Genomic DNA, 15,175 nt, shown 5'->3' with positions numbered 1-15,175 from the left:
GCCTGAGCTATTACTTTCTGCTATTTGGCCGATCTTATATGCCTGCGTGACTAATGTGCCACTCTGACCACTGACCAATGGTCACTTGCCGACGGGTTTAAGTTTCGTTCCAGTGAAGTTGAACAATGAGAACCAGGGCAGAGAGTGATGAATATTTATGAAGCTCATTTGGGTGATGCCCACGTTATTTCTTTTTCCCATTCATCATCATCATTAGTACGATTATTATTAGTATGCGTAAGCCAAGCTAACGATACCTTGCGGTTACCTAAAACGACAGGAGCTAACATCGAGGAAGCGATAGTATGTTGAGTTGTATTACCCAAACGGTTTGCTTTCTTCGTTGCCTGGCAGATGAAACTTCTGCCCCCAGTTCGACTATGTCCACTTGTGTAGTGGGGTATAACCTTCTAAAAATTTTACAATAGAATATAATTAGATTTAATCTTTATAGTAGACTTTGAGCCCAACGACCGGAAGTGTGTAGCTCAATCGCGCGTTCCAAATTTAGTTGACGCTGATGAACGATACTGTTCACGGAAACTACTACCTGTCTAATACAGGTGCCTATGTGGTTGATTAAGAAAGAAGCAATCCAGACATTGTAGTGTGGCGTAGTGCAAATAAAAGGTATGTTCAGTTAATTACGCCATAATATATACATAATGTTATCTGGTTGGCAAAAAAGACACCTCCTATTCAACTGTGCTATTTGAAAGATACAATCTGTTAATGAAACGCGTTCGTCAACATCCTAGTAATTGCCCTTCGAATATTCTTTGCTCTTCTGCAGGTTCAATCATTCAGAAAGGGTAACAGCGTTTTAGGTTTCAATGAGCTTCATAATGAACCACAAATTGGACCCGTCACCTTCAATTTGCATAATTCACGCAAATCCGAACTTCGTCACTTCACGCCAAACAGAAGTCCACAGATATCATCGATGTCTAAGGCGAAGCTGTTTCGCTATTGTATTTAACAGAGAAACTCGTGGAATGCGACCGCCGTGACGCTCCATTGGGAAACTCGAGTGGGCTGAGTGGGTTTACTAAGATCAGCGCAGTCACTAGCTTAACGGACTGCTACCAAATACAAACCCGGCCACCACCGCTGGTCGATCAGTTGAGCTTCTTCGTGAGACCGTTGAAGTACTTCTTGAGGACAGATGTGCTGCCATTAAGGCATTAACGGGGTTACGAACTGCGGTATTCGAGCCTAATACGGCTATAGGCAAGTGAGCTAATCGCCGGCTAAGGAAATTGACCATGAGCCCACTATGGCAACTAAATCGAACAGAAATACTTTTCACTGCCTGCCACGACAGTCGTGTAAGCGTCTAAATTGCTCCTAGAGCTTTCGCTGTTTTAGCCCTCTGGCGGCCGACCTTTAGCTAGCGTTGACTTTGATAGAAAAGTTGACGATTCCTACTGCTTGTTTCAGTAATTTTCACTCATCGGAACATGTACATTTCGATCAGTATGACCCCATTTTCTTTGTATGCTATGCACAATGTCAGATTTAGTTTTTTCAAGAGAATTTTTAAAAATTCTTTTCAGTAAGAGTACAACAATTGATACAATAAAAAATGTACGCAGGACAAAAGGGTTGCGTAACACTAGGAAAAAGCTGCTCCCTAATGCACTGGACTAACGGAGGACGTGTCCAGTGCATGAGACACTCTTCGTCAAGCGCCTCTTTATCCGACGACGCAAGTACCACATAGCAAGTGCCGCTCAGTCAAAAGACGTCACGTATTTCAGCGTTCAAATCGGGGCGCGCATTAAGCACGCGCTCGACCTATACCAAGATGGCCTTTGAATACGGTCGACTGCTCCCTCCAGGGGCGACTCGTGAAGTCTCTCTGAGACGAGTAGAAAGATAGTTCAAATTTGGTCTGTTCCTAGCACAGCGTCATATAGATACTTTGGGTCAATCAAAAGGTGACGTCATAGTGGATATTGCTCACTTGGCCAATTTCGACCACCTATTGCTTCGCAAAGGCCTCGCTGAGCTTCCTGGCGCAGCGAAATAAATTGGAAGTTTTTTAATTTTTGCACCGATACACCCACACAGATTCCAAAAAAACTGCTGTTGCATTTGCAATATTAGTTATTTCTCTAAACTGAGAAAAAAATGAATTCTGCAATAGAAATTACCTTGAACGTATCAGCAAAATGCAGATCATGCACTAATGAATGATGGCAAAGAGAAAAGTCCACCGGCACTTTTCATCTCAAGAACACCCAGTACTAAGGAAAATTATTTCCGCAAATGTGGCATTTATATACGTAATATTCTTTTCAATGGTTATAATCATTTGCGCTCTGCATCACCGTAGGGAAAAGATACGTTATGGAACACATGATTCAGGCCTCAATTTGATTATTTAGATCAAATAGAAGCAAATGAACCGAGATGTATAAAACTTCTTTATGCAATCTATAATGAATTATAAAACAAATCGTAGAACTGAATGAAATTTATATAGAAAGGTCAGTTTTATGCGCATCTTTATCCATCGATGTGGTTATATCCGCTTGAACTTCATTTACCGCTGCAGTTCCCTAATATAAAGGTCCGCACGAGCTTGATTTCATCTAGGTGTTCTACTGGTGGACGTCTGTGAAATATATATCATCGCCAAACCTCACATATTGCTCACGAGGTTTTTTTCTGTGTTACTTTTCCCAAATGCTCTAATATAGTAGACGGTTACTGACATACCGAATCGTACTCTCTTCCGCCAATTGTAATTCAAGAAAAAAATTAACCAGAGAAGATAAAAGATGCATCTTAAAACGATTGGTCATCCATTAGCAAACGGGCGATCTTTCCCTTCGCTGAGTAGAGTACTCCTTTAAACTGGGTCTACGGAATAGCAGCAGTACCACGAAGCCATACCGACCTTTATAGTATCGTTCATGGACAACCGTTAACAAAATAAGCGACAAGATCGTTGCCAATAGATATCTGCATTTGTTCACCAAATATAATACCATGAACTCGGGTAAATCTGAATTTTGTGTTGTACGCTTTGAAAATTAGTATGATTGAAAACGAGGATTCTCCTATAGAGCCTTGTGCACATTGCGGACACAAGCAGTCTCGTTTTGTTCAACGAGTCGCGTTGAAAACCTCATCGACAAGAAGGCTCGAAATAAAATAAACCTTCAGCTAATAAAGGCTGCTAACTTCAGTGAAGTTTCTTTAAAACCTGATTCTTCTTCGTTCGGAAACTTTCACTACATAGTTTTCATGTTTTATCCTTCTGACGGAGAGCGGCGATTCGGCTTGACTACCTAGCGTTCCTACGGTGAACTTTTCTTATTGAATGATTCCCATTTGCCAGTTCATCGGGGTTTAGGCACGTGAGCATAGCATCGTCGAAGGACATGGCAGACCACTTGCTTCATACAATTTCGCATTGTCTTCTTGAGTGCATCGTATCACCTCAGTAAGGATTACTTCGCGCATGCTCCGTCCGCTGGTCAGCTAAAGGATTCCTTTCGATCGCTACTCAGCTGGATCGGCTCGACGATGGATATTATCGCTGGGACAAACCGATGAATATCATTGAATCTTATGTCTCGATACTTGTGTTGTGAGCTTGACCATTGATAGATAGGGGTCAGTGGACGGACGATGCCCGGCCCTATGTTGTTGTCATTGGATTCTTCTCGGCGCTGGCGCTCGACTGTATACGGAAATCGTCAGTGTAGAGTTCTGTCGGATGCGCACTCTCAACGGGCAATGGCACCACGAAGGCAAAACACAAAAGAATGATAAAAGCCGTAATAGCAGATCGTCGGCCATGATCACAGGCGAGTCGACAACTCAGATCGAATTCGAGTAACCCAAGAAATCGCCTTTGTCCTTTTTGTTTCGGTGTCCTGCTACCAACTTGTTCAGCTTGCCACCCGCTTCCTCACCCTACCAGACCCCTCGGTCCTTCCACTCTTGTTGAACATCGCAGAATCTGTGAACCCCGGCTCTGACGTCACTGGGATAAGAAAAGGGGGCTAGAGCTATAGGACAGACGGGACTAACCCGGCTATCGTAGAAGCCTAGGAGTCAATCAAGCAACAAAAAAGGAAATTAAGGGTAATAGAATAATCGGACGGAGAAGGACCGTTAGTAAGCCGAGGTTAGTAAGAGAGGAGAGTGGAAACAAAGGCGGTCAGTAGAGAGTGAAGGGCCGAGGACAGCGCGAATCGGGGCTATAGGCGATTGGACCAAAGCCGATATCCGATGAGGCCCAGTTTGTTAGAGTGTCTACTGCGGCACTTCGGACTGTGACAGAACGGAGAAAAGGAAAAAAACTACTCATCACATCAGTGCTACTATTATCAACGGTAAACATCAGAAACAAGTAACAAATATTGACTTCATACAGCCAACTCAATGTGAGAGCGAAAGAATGGTCGAAATAATTTCGTGACACGAAGCGTTTGTGGTACTACATCCGTACCCGCAACACTTTATTATTGGCTTTCCATCTGGATATAAAGTCGTAACGTGGCTTAATTATCTATATTCTCGACATTGAACAGTTTATGAAACCTGAAAGGCAAGCTGCAAATTGAATCTGAATGCGTTAAGCCTTAATTTAGATTTTAAGGAGACTTACTGCGACCCAACTTTGATCCAAGTCTGTTCCACCTATTACTGGACGTATCTTCGTTGCATTTTTGTTACTTAGTGCTCTGTCTCGTTGTGAATTTAGCTTTTTTTCTCTATAGGAAGTTGTGCTCTTGCCACCTTACCTCTATCTTCTAGATAATTCTGTCAATACAATTGTTAGCTGCGTGCAACCCTTTGCTAGATAGAGTTTTCTGATTAAATATAAGGGCTACGATTAAGAAGCTAGTTCTAATTGGCTGATTCATTCAGCCTGCTCCTCTAGAAAATCATTCTCTTCAGAAGCGAGATCAGCGCATCAAAACGTATCAAAACAGACCTATCATATGGCAATGCATCCTTGTGCGTTTATGTTATTGGACATCGTATGAACGTAAATAAGACAGTTAAGTTCCTGCCACGAGACGAGGTAATAGCAGGAACAACAGCAGCAGCCCGCTGCGCTAGTTGAAAGCAAATATTCCTGATCGCCATTTGCCATCGACTGGAGCTTGACGCCAAGGCTAAGATAGAACAGAGTGGATAATCATACGAAAAGGTTGTGATGGCCTTGTTTGCCGTTTAGGTACGTGAAGCAGACTGCGAGACTAGTGGTTGTTAGGGCGGTAATTGTCGCAGTCCATCAGGTGGGAGATTCACCGGCTGTGCACGTATGTGTTCTGCCTCAAGATCGATCCCCGTCGCTCCTGTTTCTGTGTTCTATTGATGAGATCTTGATGACCGGCAAGATGACAGGAAGAAGGACGAAGAAAGGCGGGCTTTGGCTTGCGATCCATGTGTAACAAAAAAACCCCTGAAGAGACAAAATCACGAATATGTGTCGATTACTTTTGGTTCTCATATCGAAGTTGTGTCTGTATTAGCAACCGTCTTAGCTTGAAAGGACATTAGTGTATGGTAACTACTGCTACTGCCATTGCTATCGAATGCTTATGTAGAGATACGTAATAGAGTATCTTTTTTTTGTTGTACGGGTTTCATTTTGAATTGTAAGCTCCTCTTGCAATTACTAATCAAAAATTGATTCGACCCGAGTAAAAAATCTTGTTTGCTGAATGTATAAGACTGTGTAAATTCTACCTGTTCTGGGTACAATATGTTTCTTAGAGAGCTTTACTTGCCTGCATAGACATGGCCATTCGTCACCGGTCGCGCTCACGTCCGCTCCAAAACTTCCGGTTAAGCAGCACTCAGCTCTCCTAATCGAAGTGTCTAGAAGGCATCGGCTCAACACAGTTTCCGTTATAGATCGACGCAATCGACATTCGCCTTGAAGGCAGAGATCCTCAAGCATCGACCCCGCTCGACTAATTCGCCCACTAAATAACAAAGCCGTCAAGTGTTTCTTACATGCCCCCTTCCTTAGCTCTGCCTGGCCAGCACTCGACTACATCAAGTGCCATTAACGTCAGCCAACCCCTGACATCCATAGGCAAGCGGGGGTGTTCTCTCATTCGGTTGAGCCTAGAGAGTCCTTTTGTAAACCTGAGTAGCTGCCTTAACCATGCCAAGCAAGCAGGACAACGAAGTTGCCTACAAGGTCGCCTTCAAATGTTCTCCTGCTATTATGGCGAAGTTTTCTGCATACTTCTCTTAACGTTCGTGCTTTCTATATGTACGATGCGCCCAGTCACCCTCACCCTATTTAGTTCTTTTATCTCGCCATTCGTGCTGTCTGATAAATGCATAATATCGCCATAATCATCTGCATTGAGGGATCTGTACGATAATGTTGTTTTTTGGCAAATTTTAGGCTTCTCTGCGCAGTGACTCTCCTTTCGCTTTCCGAACTCGGAGTCCATCCGTAATTGCGAAGCGTAATCCGAAATAGCGAAGGCCCAAAAAGGACAAGCTTTGCCTTGCATTGAATCAGAAAAAAAATTGCCAGTGTGCGTCGTTCCTTCTACATCGATTCGTCCATTACTTTAACCGTGGGGAATGTACTTACATCTCTTGTGCTCTACAAATGTATGTTGCTAGCTGAAGATGATTCGGCATAAAAATAATTTTATTAAGGGATCGCATTTCCCCATTTACTTTGCGAACGGTGGGTTTATACTTTATTTTTAACATTTTTAACTGCATTAAGATTTTTTTGGTTTCGAGCCAATTTGTAATTATAATTGTGCGTTCACAAATATGCGGCTTTCTTTAAAACTACATTGTATAAGTAGCGAATTTGGTAAAAATCACTATGCAATGGAGTTTTTCTTAAAAAAAAAAAAGTTTATTTCATATATGCATAACGGATTGCTTACAATTAAAAATATTAATTTAAATACTCCTTAATGGTCACCCTATAATATTTTTATGGGAGTCTTTTCATGCTCTCTCAACGATTATCGCGTTGATTAGTATTGGTTTGTTGTAATTATATATTGTTGTCTGGCAGAGATACGTATATCTGTTACGTATCGTAATGGTCTCAAGTCTTTCTTTAACAAATTTTCAGATTAATTCTAATACAGCACAGTTGCATTATCGAGAAAGTTACGCCGTAAAGTTCCCTCCAAATTTGATTACAAAAGATAATTGTGTAGTTAAGTTTAAGTTAAAGAAGAAGAAGACGACGACATTGTGGTCGAAGGCATCGCGAACTTACATCAGACCGATTTTTAGCGCTGACTAACTGGCTAAATCACAGTGGGTGTCTTTGGGAGAAACTGTTTCCGTGGGAGAAAAGACACCGAGCGCCAGTTGCATCGCACAAGTAGTATTCGTCTTCGCCAGCCATCGACGTCTCCAAGGGCTTTGTAGCAAATACCTCCTCATCTGCAACTAGCGGCTAGCGATCGCAGCTCTTCCAGACGCCAGCGTCATTCCAGTCTGCCGGACGAACGCACCCAGCCGTTTCTAATGAGACTGGCCCAGGCCGCGTAGGAGGCAGCGACCAGGATTAGGACGACACGGTCGCTGCAGCGGCGGCAACGTTGTCTCGGATGCGCGTTCAGATCAATGCAGGCACAGTCATACGAAGCTCAACAAAACAGCCCAGCTGCTAGTCAATGGCGGACAGCACGAGTCGCGTTGTTTCGTTGAGACATAAGCAGACCAATACACACACCACATTCATTAGTCACGACCTCACACATCGCCGATCAGCTTGTGTTGAGGACGCTATCCGCAGGGTGTCGCAGCGATTAGGGCACTAGACTCGTCAATGAACAGAGCTCGTCGTTGGTCGACAAGCCTGCAGATGCAGGATAGGTCGAAGCAAACACAGAGGCCAGAGGAGAACCACAACGAGACAACAGAGACGAGCACATTTAGAGTGCCTATCATTGCCTGTGGCTTGTGATTCCACATGCAGTCTATCTAAGTACGCATAGATATAAGAGGAATTTTCCTCAAGCCAGCTCTGGTTACCACTTATCCGGAGTTATGCATTCTGTTTCTGGTTGTTTGGCTGACTTTCTAGTTGACGTGACGGGTGGAGGAAATAACCTTGTAACCGCACCATGTAATGGACGATGGTGGTAACGGAGACCTGCCCATTAGCAGTATTTTTCTTGTTCCTGCTAGTAATAGGTTCGTATGTAGTAACTTTGCTGCTGCCAGTGCACTGCATATGCTCACGCCAGGCGGAACCACTCAGTGGAATAGCGTGTAGGCAAAGATGGGTGCCATAGTAGAGGAAACAACTGGTCCGTTCGACAACTGATGCAGTTTCTACTATAAATGGAAGAATGATAAGTATTAGAGCAACGGCTACTACCTTCGTTTTCTCTAGGACGGAGAGAGTTCAATGGAGTTGGCCCTATTGCTACTTGCCACCCTCGGATCGCACGCAGCAGACGGACCTAGGTGCTGAGCGAGCAACGTTTAACAGATTTCCCCTGCAACTCAACCTCTAATATCCCATAACCACACATTTTCTGCCCTGCGACGCTTGACAGTTTGGCCGCGTCCGCCACCGATGGTTTCGACGACAGACTGCCGTAACAGGTGGACAAGCAATGCAACTAGGCTGCAAACGCTTGGGGAAAGGACGCACCGCCATTTGACAAGAGGAAATAGTTTTCGCTTTAGCATAGGAGAAAGGAACAACAAGCTGAGCAGAGACGGAAGGGAAGGAGACGAGTAAAATGATAGCGAGACATAGGGCTTAGTGAAGAAAAGACGCTGGAAGACCGCGGAAGTTGACATCGGTTTCAATTACCACTCTAGCTATCTCCATTAATCAGCAGGTCGCACTGGATAGAAAATGGGCGCGAATCATCATTTACAACTCCTCGGGTGGCCCACCCTGCGCCTAAGTTCCTTCCTAAATGGAAAGTTCTGTATTGAAACTTACAATAACAAGAGTATTTTCAGATCAACTTTCTTGATAAGTACATTCTACTCTTTAAAAACTAGAATTGAGTATTGTTAGAAAAATTTCCAACATTGCCAAGTACTGTCGAAATCCTTTTTGAGCTGCTCACACAGAGACCTTAAATAGCCTTTATGAAGAGGTGATGTTAGTAAGCGAACACTTCAAATTAAAAGCGTTTCCTAGACTCAGTGTCCACCGTTTACGACTTTGACTATTTCCCTGACGTCTCAGGAATTATTTTCACGTTACCATATTTCATGAAACGGAAATTTTTAAATGTAAAATTCTAAAAAAACGATTAAATTGGGGACGTTCGCTGTGGGCATTACCAAACTGATGTGCCCCCATATCACCGTTATTCGAGAGAGAAGCGATCAAACTTCTCTATAACTTTATCAAGCAAACTTTACAAATTTAATCAAATGTACTATAGTTATTAAAGCTACCACAAAGCGTGGGATTGTGACCGATAGCTGGGCGCATAAACGCACTTTTCGTTTCAATGAATTATATATACTTAATGAAAATATGCTTGTTTTATATACTAACTATATATCCTGCAAGTTTACTTTAATTTAAATACTGGACAACGACACAGACCGTGCCAGGAGGTGCTTGCCGATCTCGTACTATTTATACTTCGCTTCGTCTTTTCAGATATTTATCAAAACACAATTCTTGATGCGCATTTCATGGACCACTGCGTTTCAGTACGGATGGTACATACTCTTTCCAATGAACCAAGAAACTTTGCATTTATACCTATGTAAAATAGGAATAAATTAAAACAGGTTCCCCTAAACGAACCCTAATAAATCAGGAAACAGCCTAGAATAGCTTCGAATAACAATATTACTACTGCTGTAAACTTTTCTCCCTGCTCTTAAATATTACTCTGATAACTAACAGAGATAGTATTTAATTCTGATTTAATTTGGAAAAAATTTCGACTATCAGCTTGCGTATGCGTATATCTATTCACGATAGCATGAAACTGGTCTTTGCCACTACTTTTCTTCAGAGATATATTAGTTTAATTGCTGAGCAAGCTAATAGTCATGATTTTCGCTCCCTTATCCCCTTGAAATTTGCTAGTCGTTGACTAGCTACTCTCAATTTGTTGAAATCAGTTGTGACAGTAACAGCCCGATGAAACCACATCGCTGTGCCAATAAGGAAAAGGCCCCTACGATAGCCTTCGAGCAACCCTACTATAATAATAGTATAGGCAAAGAGTACAAGTTTGCGGTTTCGGTTCTAGCGGGGTTCATCTCGCTGGGGTTTTTAGCCTTGCGCTTCATGATGGAGACCGCAACCCGGCGGGGACACGGTTACCATGACAGTAGGACGGCATCACAGGGAGTGAGCTGGGGCATCGGTGAGGTTAGTAAGCCATCCAAGCAAAAAGAATTCTTCAAGAGTCCGCTCGCGGCTCAAGAACATTAGCGGCGCAAGCTGCAGTGCGGAATCATGAGTAACAACCCGTACGCAGTTCATCGGCGATAGCGGTCCAGACGCTGTCAGCCTACGCAGCGTCCGTTCTAACAAGCCCTGAAACACTGCTTGTACCAGCCATTGTGGTACTACAATGTGATGTGATTGTTTCACCAGAGTAGACAGGATGAGCTGTCCTGGCGCTTTACTTGGAAGGGACGGGATAGACTTCGGATGTTGGCAAACCAGCGGGCCAGCCAGTTAAGCACCAAAGGAGTAGACAAAACAGTCACCGAGATTTAGTTCGAGTGCGCTGCCATGGCTGAGGCTTGGCCTGTGAAGAAGGCCCAGGCCATTTCTAAATATACTGGCTGCTGGTTCGAGGGACAAATCGAGCTCGAGTGGAACTTAGCGAAGGACTCAACGAATGGAGTGGAGCGTTTTGCTGCATAGTAGAACGAGCTCAATGGATGTAGAGGTTCAGACTGCCACTTTCGACGTGGTCAGGTAGTCCTGATCGTATGGGCTGTACAACCATGAGTAGCGTAATAGCCAACCTGCGATGGCCGACCCCCGCTACCATGATTTGAACCACCAGATTAGCCTAGACAGACATAATAATTATAATAATGAACAACGAAAAGACTAGGAGTGAAGAAAAAGACGAATGGAGAATAACAGAGAAGAGCACCATGAAGCGACAGAGAACAAAATATGTTAGACCGCAGTTTCGGTGATTCCGAGGCGCCAGCCGCTTGTAAGAAGTCCCTACCAGAGGCCACTGTTGGTAAGGTAGGCAGTAATCGTTGATTTGGTTACCTGCTGCGACAGTCAATTCAGGAAGAAGCGTCGTATTTTCTAAATATTTCATTGCTAATCTGCCACGAAGTCGTCAGTCAGGCAGGCTTATTTTTTCTCCGCAAACTTCTAGTCCCCAAGAACGGTACCTGTAATAGATACGACTTGAAGTAAACAGATTGCGCTCTCGCAAAGCAACGTATTTAACGATCAATGACGTTTTCCTTAAGCGAAAAAAGATCACAGGGAAGCTTGTTATTACCGACAAAAATGTGCCATTACGCCTTGTTTTTATTATTAATGAACGTAGAATTTACGATTTGATATTGCCATTCCGACTGCCCTGATTTGTTAAGAGCCAATCAACTACAATGGCGACATGCTTGCTTTCTTATCTCAGTTTTTGTCCGACATATTTAGCCGAATTTTGGAATATGGCAAGGGACACAAGCTTGTTAGTTGTCAGGCAAGTATGACAAAAAATGACCTCCATCTGCTCATTTGCCTCTGTCCCATGCAATTTCCTCTATTGCATGTGATGTACTCTCTTCCGTCTACATATGGTCTCGGTCACTCCCAAAATTCTGATGCTTCGCCCTTCTTTTACAGGACGCGGATCACTTGATACTTTAGGTTCATTACCTTTCGAGTGAGCCTTTACTATCTTATAACAGCAGTAGCATATATACCACTCAATGCGTTCAGCACTTACTCATGATTTAATGTCCAGCGAAAGGCTACCAAAATTATGATCCAGTCTTGCGTGTCCTTTATATTGTTTTGCAAACCTTCGCATGTTTGTCCTTGTCGTTTGCGTTAACCCAGCAGCTCCAGTGTGAAAATCTGAAGGTAGTAAAAAAACACAGGGACTGACGCGGTTAATATTAGGACATGTAACCGTATTCGCCATAGAAAGTCTGTTATTCGTATTGCTTTCTCACAGGTTCTCATGCTGTTGCGCTTAAAAATGGGCAAGGTCGTCAGAATTCATATTTTGTCGCATTACACAGGATATAGTAATTTTTAATTGGAATATAGATTCTGTGAGGAAGTGCCCGTCATGCCCACGCCGTTTGTGGTTCTTTAAATAGCGTTGTTTTCATCTTCGCAAAGGGGCCAGAAATATATAGAATACTTTGCAATAGAAAGTAACGCCTGAGACAGGACGGGGATTAATTTCGAAAATCATTATGCGCGTATACAAGCGTAATCACACCCACTTTGATCAAGCCAGCTGTGCAATGAACCCTGCCAGGTGCAATTTATTTTAGTTAACTTCCTATGCGATACGTTCATGGAAAACTGGTCGCCGTCAATATGTCTATTTATCCCTAGCTTTTTTTTTAAATAACACTGAAAAGTGAAGAAGCGAAATAAAGAAAGCGCACGAAAAAACAGGACAGTTTCAGCAAACGGGTAGCCACCGTGAGAAGTTCTTTCTCTCCTACCAATCCATGAAGTTCCTGTCATTGTAAGTTAGGTTGCGAACGCTATGGCGCGTTACCCTATAACTGGGGATACCTAGGTATCTAAAACTGACTCTACACTACGAGACCGGAATTAGCTTATCTAAACAATAAAAAACCAGAATTTTCTCTGAGCTGAATAAACTTGGAGTATTTTATTTATCGAAGAATAAGTGTTCTTGTTGGGCGACCTAAAAGCAAAGGTCTTCTTTTATACACTTCACTAACCGTTTTGGTCATATCCGATAGTTCTTCATACTGCGTCGTATAGATGAGCTGGTAATAAGGTCAAATCTCGTTCGTAGGTTACGTTCGGTATTTGAGCCGTCAGGAAGAGTATTTATGCATAGGTTAGAACCTAGGCCATCAGGCATCCTTGAGTTCAATAGCAGTGAAGTCAGACAACAGCGAACTATGTTGTTTCTTATAGTATAAAAATTATCCCGATACAGAAGAACCTGCACACTTGGCTGATGGAGTAGCAGTATACTTTCTAAGCTTTGTAAGCTTGATCTGTAATTCCTATCACACACAGTAGATTCAAATCAGCGTTTCTACGCTCATAGGCTATTAGCGGTAGTCTAAGAGGTTCCAGTTCCGATTGAACGTTTGTGAAATAAAAATACGCTCGAAGTTAAAAAAAAAAACAAAGTTTTGAATGTGGAAAGCTTTTATTTCTCATGGATAAAAATATAAAGATAAAAGTTAAGGAAAATGGTCCTCAGCGTAAAATGCATTGGTGCTTTAGGGAAGTTGCTTGGGCAGGGATAACTTTCGTTGCAGGGTCAGTTTCGCTCCCTGGGAATTCGCTATGCATCCTGCAAACGCTGAGACGTGAAAATAGTTGCGTAGGCATTTTTTTTCCAAGGGTCGACGACTGTGAGCAGAAACGAGGCTGGGACGAAGTGCTTGTTTTTTATCTTGCGGTTGAACGAAGGTGCTTGAAACTGTGACCAATGTTGAATCCTATTTTTAGCCACTTGAGCTCCGTTGCTTCCTTCAAATAAGAGGCAACCTTTTCATCTACTACAAGCGAATACTACGCTAAGCGATATATATATATATATGTCGTTTAGTGAAAGGCATCATATGCTTTGTGCATCACTGCTGAGTAAATTTAAAAGTATGATTATTAATTGGGTAATTATTGCACTTACAATATGTAAAAGCTTTCCTATAAATTTATTAGTTGGACCGTCAGTCGGCGCCGAATTGTTTCTAGCTTTTGATACATCCCAGCCAGGCGAAAAGTTGTATGAAGTGAAAATACCACGTGAATGCTCACAATTTCCGGAACTTCAACCTTACAAACGGTTTCTCCTTCGTCATCTACACAAGGCCTTTGAAGTCACTCGATTTCTGGCTATAAGCAACCGATTTTTAAAGAACAACAGCAAGCAGCTTTCAGCCAGAATGGTGGACGGCCACCAGGCTTTAGTCAATAGTATATATAAAATAATTATTAATTAATAATAATAAATAATAATTAATTAAATAATAATAATAATAATAAAAATAATAATAGAATGAGTCGAATTTTAGAAAGGAAGGTAGCTTAACGTAACCCGAATTCGGAAAAAAAATCGTCAAAAAAAATATCCCAAGCTTGGTGAGCCTTAAATAGGAGTCTACGAGACGTTTCCGTTCGAACGTCGTCACAGGCGATACCGAAAGCTAAACCTAAATTGATTAAGCAGGTGTGTCGCAAATATGAGTTGGCTGCGGTTTGATGAATCAATGAACAGGTAGAGTACTAAGCAAGTTCATGATATCGGCGTAATCCGTGCACATAGTTAGCAGGTCGTTACCAGTGAAGTCACCAATATCATTTGTTTAGGTACAAATGATTGAATGCAGAAAAAATCTTTATCTGAACATCGTTTAGAGTTGAAAAGATGAGCGATCCCTCTAGTGTTCTTTCATTTCCTTACTTGTCTGTAGAGGCCAGACATCGAGCACAGTGAATTCTGCCAGAAGCGGCGAAAAGACTGAAATCATACTTTGTACCTCTTTTACTGGACTTTGAAAAAGGTTTTTGAAGTCAGAAGGTCATGAAACTTTAGATCGTCTTTGGCAACGTCTATCCAAGATACGGATCGCTAAAAAACGTGATCTTTTAGCAGAACTGTATGATACGATATAACGTATCTTTATATAAAGGTAATATAAACGATATGGAACTAGCACCTGCTCTGCAACGATGCTTAGCTTTTGAGGATTTCACAGATACGTTCTCTTAGCGTGATTCTAATCAAGCCTGTTGAAGATACAGGACATAACTTGATTAACTTACTGTTGCACCAGATTGACCAGACCGTAAGCTAAGTTTACAGCCACCGATTCGAGTCCAAAGAAAATATATGTAGTATGAATAGACATTTAGCAATGAAAGATTAGGGCAATTAAGTCTTTCTTAGTATTTCATACATAAAGTTAAAACAGCTAGAAGCGAAGTTGCCAAAGCAGCACCATGGGTTAACGCTATAGGTTAACCGGCTTTGAGGCATTAAATCAAAAAAGCCGT

At 42.3% G+C, this 15,175-nt stretch overlaps 1 protein-coding gene across 4 annotated transcripts in view; it reads right to left on the bottom strand.

Annotated features, from left to right (window-relative positions):
- Positions 1 to 4,430: 4,430 nt before the first annotated feature.
- The window catches only part of LOC111253407 (uncharacterized), a 51,473-nt gene continuing 40,728 nt past the window's right edge, over positions 4,431 to 15,175 (bottom strand). For all 4 annotated transcript variants that reach the window (XR_002674631.2, XR_015330182.1, XM_086992818.1 and 1 more), the window contains 3 exons: positions 11,898 to 12,028; positions 5,760 to 11,334; positions 4,431 to 5,431 (listed from right to left, as the gene is read on the bottom strand). Coding sequence is in view for 1 of the 4 variants with exons in the window: in XM_086992819.1 (XP_086848945.1) it covers positions 12,002 to 12,028 (27 nt within the window). In the remaining 3 variants the exon portion in view is untranslated. The remainder of the gene's footprint in view (positions 5,432 to 5,759; positions 11,335 to 11,897; positions 12,029 to 15,175) is intronic.

This window comes from Varroa destructor, unplaced genomic scaffold (assembly GCF_002443255.2).
Source record: "Varroa destructor unplaced genomic scaffold, Vdes_3.0 BEIS01000006.1, whole genome shotgun sequence".
NCBI classification, from domain to species: domain Eukaryota; kingdom Metazoa; phylum Arthropoda; class Arachnida; order Mesostigmata; family Varroidae; genus Varroa; species Varroa destructor.
This window is presented reverse-complemented; position numbering and strand designations above follow the sequence as displayed.